The following is a 14,526-nucleotide window of genomic DNA, read 5'->3' as shown; positions in this document are numbered from 1 at the left end:
AAAGGAAATGCAGTAGATCTAATAATTTCCCATGTTGATCAGTTAAATTGGAGAAGATAGAGATAAATTTGAGAATCAAAAGGTGGTTAAAGGGGAGACTACAATATGTCATGTTGGAGGGAGGTTACTAGTGAAGTTCGACAAGGATTGGCCTTAGGAAAAATCTTATCTAACATTTTTCCTTAATGACCTTGGCACAAAAGTGGGAGTGTGCTAATAGAATTTGCGGATGACAGAAAGTTGGGAGGTATTGCCAATAATGAGGAGAACCGGAATACCATACAAGAAGATTTGGATGACTGAAAAGTGGAGTAATAGAAATGGAATAAAATTAATAGTGTAAAGTGCAAGGTCATGCACATAGGGACTAACAAAATTGTTTGGCTATATGCTGGGGAGCTATCAGTTGATAGCGACAGAGGAGAAAGATTTGGGTGTATTGATTGATCATAGGATGACTATAAGCTGCCAGTGTGATGTGACTGTGAAAAAGGCTAATGCATCAGTCAAGGTATTTCCAGTAGAGATAAGGAGGTGTCGGTACCGTTATACAAGGCACTGGGGAGACCTCATCTGGAATACTGTGTGCAGTTCTGGTCTCCCATGTTTAAGAAAGTTGAATTCAAACTGGAACAAGTGCAGAGAAGGGGTACTAGGATGATCCAAGGAATGGAGAACCTACCTTAAGAGAGGAGACTTAAGGATCTTGGCTTGATTAGCCTAACCAAACGAAGGCTATGGGAAATACAATTGTTCTCTATAATTACATCAGGAGGATAAACAGTGGGGGAGACGAGTTAAGTGCCAGTGTTAACACAAGAACAAATTGGTATAAACTGGCCATCAATAAGTTTAGGCATGAAATTAGATAAAGGTTTCTAACCCTCATGGGAGTGCTGTTCTGGGACAGCCTCCCAAGGCAAGTAGTTTGGGCAAAAGACCTAACTTGTTTTAAGACTTATCAAGCTAGGTTTATGGAGGGAATGGTATGATGAGATTGCCTACATGGAATATGGCCCAGCTGCAACTGCTGTTAGCAAATATCTCCAACAACCAGCTAGATGGGGAGGGCTCTGAGTTACTCCAGAGAATTCTTCCCCAGGTGTCTGGCTGGTGGGACTTGCCCACATGCTCAGAGTTTATCAAATCTCCACATTTGGTGTCAGGAAAGAATTTAGCCCCAGATCACATTGTCAGAGTCCCTGGGGGGGTTTCGCCTTCCTCTGCAGCTTAGGGCACAGGACACTTGCTGGATTTCACTACATTAAATGGTGGACTCTCCTGAACTTGAAGCCTTTAAATCAAATTTTGAGCACTTCAGTAACTGAGCCAGAGGTTCTGGGCCTATGCAGGAGTTGGGTGGGTGAGTTTCTGTGACCTGTAATGTGCAAGAGGTCAAATTACATGATCATGATGATCTCTTTTGGTCTTAAAGTCTCAGTCTGGGGCAGGGTTGTGTGATTTGAGGATGGAGCCTGGGTGGGTGCTGTGGGGTGTGTGTGGAGGGCCAGGGAAGTGTGATTCGGCACTGGTGAGGCCACACATGGAGTAGTGCGTCCAGTTTAGGTCCCCCCACTATAGAAGGGATGTGGACAAATTGGAGAGAGTCCAGCGGAGGGCAACAAAAATTATGAGAGGGCTGGGGCACATGATTTATGAGGGGCGGCTGAGGGAACTGGGATTATTTAGTCCGCAGAAGAGAAGAGGGAGGGGGGATTTGATAGCAGCCTTCAGCTACCTGAAGCGGGGTTCAAAAGAGGATGGAGCTCGGCTGTTCTCAGTGGAGACAGATGACAGAACAAGGAGTAATGGTCTCAAGTTGCAGTGGGGGAGGTCTAGGTTGGATATTAGGAAACATTATTTCTCTAGGAGGGTGGTGAAGCACTGGAATGGGTTACCTAGGGAGGGGGTGGAATCTCCTCCTTAAAGGTTTTTAAGGTCAGGCTTGACAAAGCCCTGGCTGGGATAATTTAGTTGGGGATCGGCCCTGCTTTGAGCAGGGGGTTGGACTAGATGACTTCCTGAGGTCCCTTCCAACCCTAATCTTCTATGATTCAGGGAGGGGTATGAGGGGGAAATGCTGCAGGGTGTGTGTGTGTGTGTGTATATATATATATATATATATATATATATATATATATATATATATAGGGGCAGGGGAGTGATTTGGGAGGGTATATGGGGGAGTGCTGGGGTGTGTGGAGGGGCGGGGAGTGTGATTTGGGAGGGGGTATGAGGGAGTGCTGCGGTGGGGGGAGATGATGCAGGGTGTGTGTGGTTGTGGGGGTGCTATGGGGTGTGGCGAGGGGTTTGGGAGGAATGCAGCGGTGGGGGGAGATGATGCAGGGTGTGTGCTATGGGATGTGGGAAGGGGTTTGGGAGGAGTGCTGTGGGGTGTGGGGAGGTATGTATGAGTGCTGCACTGTGGGGGTGCTGCACGGTGTGTGGTTGTGGGGGTGCTATGGGGTGTGGGGAGGAGTATGGGTGAGTCCTGCAGTGGGGGGAGATGCTGCAATAGGGTTTGTGTGGTTGTGGGGGTGCCATGGGATGTAGGAAGGGGTTTGGGAGGAGTGCTGCAGTGGGGGGAGATGCTACAGGATATATGGGGGTGTGGGGAGGGGTAAGAGTGAGTCCTGCAGCGATGGGAGATCCTGCAGCAGGTTGTGTGGTTGTGGGGGTTCTGTGGAGTGTGGGGAGGGGTACGGGTGAGTGCTGCAGCGGGGGGAGATCCTGCAGCAGGTTGTGTGGTTGTGGGGAGGGGTTTGGGGGAGATGCTACAAGGTATGTGTGGTTGTGAGCAGGGCTGGCTCCAGTGTTTTTGCTGCCCCAAGCGGCCAAAAAAACAAACAAACCTTGCCACTGAACGGGGAGGCGGAGTGATGGTGCGACCAAAGAAGAGTCGTGTCCCCACTGCCGAATTGCCGCCGAGCGTGAAACACACTGTGATGGAGCGGCTGCCGAATTCCTGCCACCGCCTCCGAGGATGGATTGCTGCTCCAGAGCCCGCCGACCTGCCACCCCTTTATAATGGCTGCTCCAGGCACCTGCTTGGTTCACTGGTGCCTGGAGCTGGCCCTGGTTGTGGGGAGGGGTATGAGAGAGTGCTGTGGTGGGGGGAGAAGCTGCCGGGTGGGGGTGGTGTGGGGAGGGGTTTGGGAGGAGTGCTGCAGGGTGTGTGTGGGTGTGGGGAGGGGTATGGGGGAGTGCTGTGGTGGGGGAGATGCTGCAGCAGGGTGTGTGGAGGGCTGGCGGAGTTTGTGGTTTGGGAAGGGATGCGTGCGCACACACCCTGTGTATTTCTCTCCCCCTCCCGGCTGACATTCCTCTGGACTAGGGTTCCTGCCTCGTCAGACCTGCTGTGAGCCAATGCAGAGCCATGGGGAGCCCTGGGCCTCCGAGCAAGGCTGTCCCAGGTTGCTGCAGTGCTCAGGAATGCAGCTGGAATGGCTCCATGTGGGAGGGCAGGAGAGGAGAGAGCTGCTCAGAGCCCCACCCCTGGGTGTGTCTCTCAGCTATGGGGTCCCCTGGAAACCAAAGCGGAAGGGAATCCTCTGACCATAATCATATGGGGGAGTGTGATCTGCTGCTCCAGACCCTAATCCTAACCCTCCCCAGCCTTAGCCCCCTCTCTGCCTGGCCCCCCTCACCTTCCTCCTCTCTGCTCGGGCTGTTCCTGACTTTACTGCCCAGTCAGTGCCAGCTGCTGAAATTGGCCCGGATTCTACTCCTCCCCTCTGGGGCTCGCTCTGGGCAGGGGCGTTTCGTTGCTGTTGCCCTGGGGCTTGCAGGCCTTGGTCCTGGCTGAGAGTTCCACTGTCTGGCCAGGATTCCGCTCCCAGGAGCGAAATGAACATCTGGGACTTCGAGGGCCTGGCCTGGGGCAGTGACTGGGCCTCGAAGCACGCAGCCCATCCTCCATGGCACAGAGGATAAGCCAGGGTGTCTTCCACCCCATATATTATAGCGTGGGTTACTGATACGGGGCTCCTTGCTGTGGGGCTGGGTGTTGCTGTGACAAGCTGGGGGCCAGGGTGCCTGGGATGGGTTTTTAATCTCTTCCTGTTAGGTTTTCTCTGAGCTCCTATCCATGCCATGGCCCTGTTAGGAGAGGAGGGACCTCTCTGTGGGGTGGTGGTTAGACCAGATGCCGCTGCTTGGGGTAGCCAGACTGGTGTAACATCTCCCAGCACAGCTCTGACCAGGGATGTCAGAAGCTCCAGGCCCAGTGCCTGGGAGCTGATCATTGCTGTGGCAACCTTCATTTTTGCCATTCCCAGCTTCACTGTTAGTGCGACGTTAACAGCAGTATTTTGCATGTAGCTTCATTGGTTTTAGGCAAGACAGGAGAGTGGGTGGGGACAGAGGGAGAGGCACCTTGCTGCAGCCGCAGAGACCTTGGGTCCTGGGCAGCGCTTCTTCAACAGAGGCAATACCTGGCCTGTGGGATTGGGGTGCAAGAGCATCTGACACTGAAACACCAGCTGAGGGTTCACACATGCCTGTCAGGGAGGATCAGGAGGAGGCTTGAGCAGGAACACAGAGGGTCACGTCTCTAAGGCCTGCAGGCCATTGGACTCACTCCTGTTCTCTCTGGCTTTCTGGGTGACGTGAGCAAGGGCTACGGAGACGGTGAAATGCGGAGCGGCAGCTCTGCTCACTGGCAGGGTTTGTATCTAGCAGCAGCCAGAGGCCTTGATCAGGATCCGGCCCAGTTGTTCCAGGTACTGTGCATCCAGGGAGCTCTGTCTAAACAGAAAGAAAAGGAGTACTTGTGGCACCTTAGAAACTAACCAATTTAGTAAATTTAATAAATTGATTAGTCTCTAAGGTGCTACAAGTACTCCTTTTCTTTTTGCGAATACAGACTAACACGGCTGTTACTCTGAAACCTGTCTAAACAGAAAGACAATACAAATGGGTGTGACAAACAGGGCAAGGATGAGAGTAAAGGGGGTGGAGTCCTACACGAGCATAGTGAGCACTGGGGACATGGTTCTTAAAAGGCAGCATGGTCCAGGGGGAAGGGCACTGTCCTGGAAGTGAGGAGACTTGGGCTCTCTTTCCAGCTTTCCTACTGTGGGGCCTGGGGCAGAAACCAGCCCCTGGCCGTGCCACTGTTTCCTCTGTCTGGTCTCTTCAGTGGCTTGTGAGCTCTGTGGGGGCAGGGACAGTCTCTCACTGTGAGTCTGTGTAGCGCCCAGCACCATGGGCACGTCTGGATGCTTTCCTAGCATACAGAATACATAGTACGGTGGTTAAACTGATGATTTTAATGGGGTGTTGGCTGGCTGGCTGACTTCTTGTGGAGGTCACAGCAGGAGTGACTTGTGCAGGTGCCTCTGTGGAAGAAAGCGGGGCCAGGGCTTACACCTAGTAACTAACTGGGGAGGGAGGAAAGAGGGGCCCTGTGTTCCATCCGGTCCCAGCAGAGGTGCTGGGCGCTAGCTTTGTGCTGTTTTTGCAGGATTCAGGCTCACTGCAGCACGTTGGACATGGTATAAATTGGAAGTGACATTGCTCTTTTTTTTTCTCTTTCAAGCTCTGAAACTCGTGTTGCTCCAGACTGGGGCACGTTCTGCCTCTGGCTGCTCCTTGCCAGTCAGCAAATGGTGTTCGGCAACTTGCTTTGTGCTTCTTTCTCAGAGGCAGCCTGTTAGAAGCACCAGTGCTCCTTGGACACGGTGGGGTCCCTTACAAGTCTGAGATTGAGTCTGGGAGGAGACCTGGTTCTCCAGAGGGTGGGGCTCACTGACCAAATGTAGAGCATTCACCTCTGAGACTGATGGACTGGGCAGCATTACCAAAGCTTACCCATGGACCCTCGGGTATCTGTTAGGGCAGGTATGACCTGTGGAGATGGGGCTATACTGCGTTTGGGGTTTGATTCCCTGGCTCCTTTTGTCAGCAGTGCCCATCCCTGACCTGGTGGCAGGAAGCTCCATAGTGCAGGGCTGTCCTCCTTCCCCCAGGGTCAGGCATGACTTTTCCTCATCGCTCTTTGATGAGACATGGCTTACAATGGTTTGAGCTGATCTTTGACTATAAGTGTGAGCAGTAACGCGGAGCACGTTCCCCCTGTGCATCGCGGCCCAAAAGGCTCTGGCTGCTCTCTTGGGAACTGGGTTAGCTAGGGATACCTGTGTGAGGAGTGGGAGGAAGCCGCTGCTCTCTGCAGGGGTGTCGGAGTGTCACTAGGGTTAGTGCCCTGCCATTTAAGCTAAGCAGGTGAGTGCATGCCAGTATCTAGAAGGGAGACCAGCAGCTCAGATCAGGTGTCGCAAGGAGTGGTGTGGGTGTAGTTGGTACAGCACCAGATAGGCTTCTGCTGGAGGAGCTGGCTGAAGTCCCGGTCCAGATCTTGTGGTCTTGCCCTGGGAATAGGAATCGCTACCCCGAACGTCCTGGTCTGATCGCAGCTGGTGTGATTCCATGTTGTCTCCCCAGATCCCCATGGAAGTCTGATTTGGGTACAGGGTTCTCCTTTACTTCCTGTCCTGTGGCACTTGCTGTGTGGTTTTGTCTATGCCCCACCCAGTAGTACTCCAGCAGGTGGGGTGAGAGGCAGCAGTATCCATTACTCCCATGTGTAGAGAGTCCCGCTGTTCTCTGGGCTGCGCCCGCCTTGCTGTGGCAGCACGGGCTCAGGTGCGGGCTGTACAAGGCCACCCAGGGCCCTGGGTACGTACTTGGGCAGCTAGCCCACAGTGTGCCTGGGCTGCTGCGGCTTCACTGCTTTAGCTCAGGTCTGTCTACACGTGGTGCAGTCACATCTCCGATTGCAACGTAGACCTGTCTGGAGTCTGCTCCGCTCAGCTTGCATGCACAACGGACCGCTCCCCCTGAGCAAGGTGCCGCTTGGGAAGGGGTTTGCGAATAAATAACCCAAACCTGCCTGAGACTGACAGCACTGCTGTCCGGGGGCCAGAGCAGTGTTTGCACCAAAGGGCCTGTAGTGCTCTTTGGAGTGTGGCTAGAAAGGCGCTCTCCTTCTGCTGAGGAATAGAGAGATCTGGTTACAGGGGGTTGTGCAGCTCAGGGCAGAGGGAGGGAAGGCTGGTGGTCGGGCTTACAGCAGGGCTGTGGGATTACAGGGGGGCTGTGCAGCTCGGGGCAGAGAGAGAGGGAAGGCTGGGGGTTAGGGGCTTACATCATGGCTGTGGGATTACAGGGGGGCTGTGCAGCTCGGGGCAGAGGGAGGGAAGGCTGGGGGTCAGGCTTACAGCAGGGCTGGGGGATTACAGGAGGCTGTGCAACTCAGTGGGCGGCAGGGCAGGCTGGCTGGGAATTGCAATAGGACTGTGGCTGGGTGGCTCTCAGAGGGAGCAGTGGATGATGTGGTAGGGACTGGAAGTTGTGTGCTGAAGTATGTGGGATGTAGAAATCTATTGTCAGGGAGTTTCTAGAGTTTTTCATGCTCCTGAGTTTCCTGGTTGTGGGCAGAGGGTGGGTGGGTGGGTATGTTATGGGCCCCATGTGCCCAGGACACCAGAAATGCAGCATTTCCCCCATGCAGCCCCTGGTTGACTCTGCCCAGTATGGCCAACTCGCCCGGAGCCCAGAACTACACGTAATTTGTGTGCAAGGGAGCTTCTGGCAGCTGCCCTTGACTGTAATAGCTGCACAACCATGGAGCAGAGGTCCCCAAACTGTGGGACGCGCCCCTCTAGGGGTGTGTGGAGGAGTGTGTTGCGGGGCCCAGGCCAGCCCCCATGGGGGGTAGAGAGGGAGTGCCACCCAGCCCCTCCCTTCCCCCAGCTGCATCTCCAGCTCCCAGCCTGGCCCTGTCCCCAGCCTCAGTGCAGCTCTGCTCATAGCCCCAGACTCCCTCCAGCTGCAGCCCCAGCTGTGGCCCCCTTACCTCTGTCTGTGTCCCTCTTCCCCCCACCCCCTGAGCCCGTAGCCCTGGCCCTGGCTCCCGGGGGTGGCAGACAGGGGTAAGGAGGGGTGTGACCCTCAAATGTTTGGGGACCACTTCCATGGAGACTACAAGTCCCAGTGTGCAACATGTCCTGCATCTGGGACTCCAAGGAAGCGTTGCATGCTGGGGACTGTGTTCTCTTAGGCTGTTCCTGCAGACAAGGCATGAGGATCCTATCGAGCACCGCCTTGCCATTCCTCAGAGGGCTCCACTATCCAAGTCCACCTCTGGCTAGCTGGGGCCTGGAGCATTTAAAGCTCCCTTGTCATACTCTTGCTGCAGGGAGAAGAAAGGTTCTGCTCCTCTGCCTCCCGATGGCTCAGCCCCGCCGCCTTTTGGCTGGTCCCCCCCAAATGACTCCAGCACTGCTGAGAGCTCCCTGGTAGCCCTGGAACTCGGTGTGGCAGAAGCTGAGAAACCAAACCCTCTCAGCCGCTTAGGGAGCGCCGAGATGCAGGGCTGCCCGCCTGTGGCCTCACAGCCCTAACCCCTGCAAAGTCGCGCTGGAAGGCCAGAAACAAACTTTCACGAAATCCCAAACTCTGCAGAACTGGTTTATCCATCCCCTCCCCCGGTGCCCCCATGAGAGAGGTTTTCTGGCTGCGTCTGTTGCGTCCCACACCAGAGGTGGGGAGAGTGAGCTCTGCATAGGGCAGAGTGCCCCTTGGGGCGAGAGGGGGTGCTGTCGAGCTGTTGTGAGTACAAGGTGCTGTCGGTGTGGCTCGGAGATCTGTTCTCAGTCCTGTTTACTACAGTTGCTGTCGTGCCCAGTGTCCCATTGTGCTAGATGCTGCACGTACACAGGGACACAGTCCCTGCCCGCAGACTTCTCCCGGATGCTGCCCTCGCTGCCTTGGGGACTGAGTGCCCCTTGCTGTGGAGATCAGCTCAAGCTGGATGGGTGCAGCACGCACAGTGATCATACCGGTGTGTCTGAGCATGGGCACTGAGTCCCCCCATCCCCCCACGCCTCCCATTTGGTGAAGGAAGCTGAGACCCGAGCTGCGCAGAAGTCAGGAAATGCCGCTGTTATGGTTCCCACGATGGCCCTGGCCCTGGCATGCTGCGCCTTTGACACCTGCACTGTAGCAGCAGAGTGACCGCTTGGCTTTTGCCTCAGTATGTACTCGGCTGGGCAGAGTGGAGTTCCTGCACAAAGCCTTTGCAGAGCCGTCGATCTGCCAGGCCCAGGCCGTCACTACGCTCTGCCCCATCCCCTCCTTTGTGCCGTGAGCTCTTTGAGGCAGGAATCGTGGCTGTGTCTGCAGGGGCCAGTGCTCAGGTACTATGATGGGCAGTCATTTAATACCCTAGAATACCTTTCACTGTGTTAAACCGTCAGGCGGAACCAGGTGTTCATGTCTGCAGGAGGGAGACCCACCTCCCTGTGAGCAAATGTGCCCTGGGTGGCTGCAGGGTGCTGTTTGTGGGCAGGGTACCATGTTTCACCTCATCCCCACTGTCTGGCCCTCAATAAACCCCCAGTGTGGGAGGTTTGAGCCGCAGCTCCTCTCACCTGCTAATGCAGACGGTTGCTTGCAGGGAGTATGTCGCGCTCAGAAGAGCTGGAACTTACCCAGAATTCAACATCTGCTTGTGGCAGGAAATCAGCAGCTTCATATCAGAGTGGAGGGGGGTAGGGTTTGTTTGCAGGCGGTTGACACTGCTCAGTGCCTGTGCAGGCTGCTCGCAAACCACGGGGGCCTGCAGCTTCCTCCACACTGATTCAGCGAGCTCCTTGCAGCTAGGGCGGGCGAGCCTGACTGCGGCTAAGGAGAGGTGAGCAGGGTGGGATGCGGACTCCTAGGTCTGCGGGTTACTGAGGGTGGCAGGTACACAGGTGTGTCGCGGGAGTGGTGTCAGCAAGTCTTACTATTACCAGCTGCATGCCTTGAAAAACCTCCCTGACTCCCACTCTCCAGAGGTGAGGGGTGCTGCTGAGGCCTGGGGGCTCTGCCCTGCGGAGGAGCTTAGCTCCCCAAGCGGCTTGGGAGTAAGAGGGTGCTGTAGTCCTGCCAGCTGCTGCCCTGGGTGGCAGCTCTGTCTTCCCTACTTCTTTCTGGCTGGTTTGGGCCTGGTGAACTTGACACCCTGTGGGGCGGCTGGGAGGGGTCTCTGGGGCTGAGCTCAGAATTTGTGCTCAAGCTCCCCACTAAGGAAGTGGGGGTGAAGCAGCCCTGGCAGGGTCTAGAGGCCTCAAGTCTAGGACAGAGCCTGGCTCAGTGACACTGGTGGACACCCCTCTTCCCATGATGGGTAGAGGCTTGCACCCAGTGTTGCATCTCCCAGCAGCCTCTAATGATGGTCACCCTGGTGGGGTCTCTGGCAGGAGAGGACAGTTTAGCCACAGGGCTTTTTCACCACCAGCGGGGGAGGCTCTTGAGGGAGTTACCTTTCTGCCCTGATGGCTCCTACAGGTTGAGTACCCTCTGTATGGCCCCATAGCTTCTGGGACAGCCTATGGAATCCCCAGGGTGCTTCATTCCCGTCTCGTCTGCCCCCCATGAACGATATAGTCACTGGGTCTGCATCTGCTGGAGATGGGGCCTGGCTGGGCTGCCCTACCTGCCCCAAGCCAGGCCCAAATCGCCCTCCCTTCAACCCCTCACACGCTCTCTGACCCGCCTGCTCCCTTGCTGCTCCCTCCTCGCTCTCACAGCCCCTGTGTGTCCTCCCGCCCTGCCCACCATACCGCTGCCCCGGCTGCCTGCTCCCCCCTTCCCCCCCGCCCCGCCCCGGATACAGCGCCTGGGTCTGATTCCCCACCCTGGCAGGGAGAAACACAGACCCTTCTAATGGAGCGGAGTTAGCTGGGTGAGCCCCATGGCCTGGGCTGAGCCCCAGGAGGGAGTCTGGCTCCGGGCAGCTGCTGCCTCTGGGGAAGTGCCTGGCCTGTGAGGAAGTTAACATGGTCACGATGGACAGGGCGGGGAGGAGGCAGCATCCATGTCAACACACGCAATGTAGCTGAACCCTGTGGGATGTCCTGCGGCAGAGGCAGGAGCACTGGGCGTCTCCCCAGGATTTGGGGAGGGGGAGTTTGGGGGTAGCTCCCAGGATCTGGATGTGTGTGTTAGGGGAACGGTGTGTGTGTGGGGGGGGGGTTCTCTGGTGGAGGGGCCGTGAGGAGACCTGAGGTATCTGTGCTTCCTTTTCACACCCAAGATGTTCCCCCTTTTCTAACTCTCATGTTGCCATTAGTAGCTCTCCTCTGGCTCGGAGACTTGGAACCGTGAATTCCTCAACTCCTTGGCTTTCCCCACTGCTGGGTGCTGCCTCTAGCTCTCATGCCAAGCTGCTGGCTGCTCTGAGAGGGGTCAGACCAGTGCCTTAGAGGGGAAGTTCCCTGTATCCCATCCCTTCCCCCCAGGGCTGAATTGGAACAACTGTGGAATAATACAGCATGTGAGGAAGTGTCCCTCTAACCCAGCCATTAGGGGTGCCTCATGCCTTGAGTTAGGAGGAGTTGCAGCTCATTATTTTGATCCTACTGAATGTAACTGTCTGTTCTCGTTCTCTTGGCTCAATGAGCTCTTGTGGCAGAGAGTTCCACAGGTAAACTATGCACTGTTTAAAAATAATTTTCCTTGCTCAGTTTTAAATTCACCTCTTTGTTTAGTTTTGATGACTGACCCCTTGTTCCCATGTTAGCAGAGAGGGCAGGTAGGGCGCCCTGTTCACCAGCTCTCTTATCACTCCCTTCCCTCCCATCCCATCTCTGAGCAGACAGGGTTTTCTCTCTCTCCGGGTCCCCCCTTTCTGGGAGATGTGGCTGCATGCTGCATGTGCTCCAGGGAATGGGTGAGGCCACAACACCTCTTGTTGGTGACTCCTTAGCACAGATGGGTGTCATGGGGAGACCTTTGAGAAACCCCTGAGAAGGAAGGCAGGGCCCTACTGGCTCATGGTTTGAGCTCAGTTTTCCTCTTGTGGTTTCTGTGTCATGGCAGCTTTTATTTATAATTCGTTCCCTCTCACCCTCCCCATCCTATCGGCCTGTACTCCCTGTGCAATCGCTTCCTTCAGGATGACAGTGTCACTACCAAGTAAACACTAGTGTCATTCTCCTTCCCCGCACAGAAGTGACAGTCATTGTCCATGGCTCACTTGGTGACCTTGCGGGCAAGTTCCTTCCCTTTCCTTGGACTCTGTGCTTCCGTCTGTACAGTGGAGGTGATGATCCTGACCAGGACAGATGGCTCCCAATAGCTTTGGCAAAGCTGCCCCTTGGTACTGCTGCAGATTCGGGGCTTCTGCTAAAACCATTCAGTCCTTATGGTTGTGAAGGACCTTCTGAGCATGATGAGCTGCAGCCCTGCTGCCCCCACCCCACCAAGGTGTACAGGGGCAGGGCTCTCTGGGCCCTGGCATGAATTGAAGGGCTGGATCCCTTACCCAGGCTGCCAGCTGGGTCCGAGAGAGAATCTCTTTGGGTGCGAGCAGCTCACAGGACCCTCTGCCCCTGGAGGGAAAAAGCAACCCCTTTCCACGGGCCCTTAAATGAAGGGCACAACCATTGCCTGTTATTGCGGAGCCATTCCGCAGAGGACAGGAATCAAAGGGTCACCCCAGGAGTGGGAAGGGAAAAGTAGGTGATCCTTTGTTTACTGCACCCTGGCGCTGCAGGGGTCTGTGCACTGTGAAAGAGTTCTTCTCCATGAGCCTGTAGGATTATAACCTCCTGTAGCTGGTTCCCGGGGGGAGGCAGTGCTGGGAAGCAGGGGGGCAGTCCCTAGAACCATTGTGAGGGCTGGCATTGGTCTGGGTAGCAGTAATGGGAACTGATTTGGCTGTGACTTTCTTTTGGCAGGTGAAACAGGAGCAGGGACCGTCCAGCCGCCACCATGGTTGCCCTATCGCTGAAGATCAGCATTGGCAATGTGGTGAAGACCATGCAGTTTGAGCCCTCCACCATGGTGTACGACGCCTGTCGGATCATCCGGGAGCGTGTGCCTGAGGCACAGATGGGGCAGCGTAAGTGACAGGACCCCCAGAGGCATAGTGGGTAGAGATGGAAAAGTCCCATCTGGTCTTTGTCCCCAGCCAGAGCCATCACTTTGTCAGGGGTACTTATTCCCAGCAGCAGGGCTCCCTTCCCGGCCGGAAGACCAATCTTCAGCCTGACACCTTGCTGCTGCTGCTCCAGCTGAATTTCCCCTTAACTCCACCTGTTCCTCGTTATGCTCCCAGACACCACCCCAAATAATCCAAAGTCTTTCTGGGGCGTGACGCCCCTCAGACTCCTGTCAGTGCTGTGATCTGTAGCCTGAGGTTTAGCGTTTGCAACCCCTGAGTTCTAGTCCTGGCTCCGTGACTGGCTCTGCAGCTTTGGGCAGGTTCAGTCCCCTATCTTCATGTATCCCATGTGGCATAAGTAACAACATTACTGGATTTTACGGCCAAAAACAATGGTGAAGCCAAAGGGCTTACCCCAGCAAGAGAGTGGGACTCTCAGGGGGTTCACATTCTAAAGGGGTCCTCTCTGGGACAATTACAGAACCTCAGAGAGAGCACCAGACCTGTGAATCATGGGTTCACACACATCCGTGACAGAGGGTATCCAAATAATTCCCATTGGCCACTGTCAGCTCGAAGTGGCACAGGAAGCCTTCCCCTGCCCCCACATTTCGTCCCTTAATAGTGTTCAAGGGAATTCTGTGGCTGAGTATGAATGGGCTGTAAAAGGAGGCGAAGAGCTTGTACATTTCAGCAGCTGTGGGGTTATTTGTCAATGGGGTGCATTGTGGCACTGCTGCATGGGCAAACTCTGCATTTCCTGGTTTTCAGCGGGGTCTGAGGTAGCTCAGCTTAGTCGTCTGCAGGGACGACATACCGCCAAGCAACCGTCCTTCTGCGTTCAGAGTTTTTTGCCACTGAATTTTTAACAGGAAAAGATAGGTTGTTGTTAGCAGTTAATAGTCCTGTTTAGACAGTTGTACATATCATGTCCTGCAATTAGCATGCTGAGTCAGCTGCTGCTGCCCTCACAAATACATACATCAGCTGGGCCCCACCAGCCTTGTTTCAGCCCCCCTCCTCAGCCATTCCTCTGACCCATTCAAAGTGTTCCCGCCTCCCAGCTGCAAGCAGGGAATGCATCTCCCTGAGGTCTTCACTCCTTTGTGTACAAATGTTTCTGTTACCGTTACTTCCCCCCTCCCCAGTTCTATAACCCAACTCACATCAGTGCCTAGAGCAAATGGCAACTATGTAAAAGCAAAATTGTGTTGAAGAGCAGGAAGGCTGGGTATGGGAGGACTGGGATCCACTGGCAGAGCTGTTGAGGGCATGGGCATTGTGGTGCGCTGGCGGAGCTAGGGTCACGGGGGTTGGGGTGGGTCACAGATTGGTGCTAGAGCTTGTCAGTGGGCCAGACCCCCCGGGGGCCTCATTCTTTCTCCAGGGTAAGCCACGCAGCTTCACCGCCTTGTGCATTCTCTGAAATGCTCCCAGTTCCATGCACAGGGCCAGTCAGACAACTGTAGGGTCTCAATGCATGGATGAGATGATGGTGTAGGGAGGAGGGGTTTAGGCTTATTAGGAACTGGAGAAACTTTTGGGAAAGGAGGAGCCTATACATGAAGGATGGGCTCCCCCTAAACCAAGGT

General features: G+C 55.1%; 1 protein-coding gene across 2 annotated transcripts in view; it reads left to right on the top strand.

Moving 5' to 3' along the window:
- TLN1 (talin 1) overlaps positions 1–14,526 on the top strand; it is a 135,787-nt gene that overhangs the window by 33,549 nt on the left and 87,712 nt on the right. Inside the window, exons 1-2 of one of the 2 annotated variants that reach the window (XM_077816566.1) lie at positions 9,575–9,697; positions 12,729–12,892. In XM_077816566.1, coding sequence (XP_077672692.1) covers positions 12,763–12,892 — 130 coding nt within the window. In that variant the 5' untranslated portion in view covers positions 9,575–9,697; positions 12,729–12,762. Of the gene's footprint in view, positions 1–9,574; positions 9,698–12,728; positions 12,893–14,526 lie in introns of those variants that run through there. The other variant, XM_077816565.1, reaches the window with a different exon arrangement.

Source organism: Eretmochelys imbricata, chromosome 5, assembly GCF_965152235.1.
Source record: "Eretmochelys imbricata isolate rEreImb1 chromosome 5, rEreImb1.hap1, whole genome shotgun sequence".
NCBI classification, from domain to species: Eukaryota; Metazoa; Chordata; order Testudines; family Cheloniidae; genus Eretmochelys; species Eretmochelys imbricata.
The sequence above is the reverse complement of the archived record's forward strand: the minus strand, read 5'-3'. Positions and strand labels throughout refer to the sequence as shown.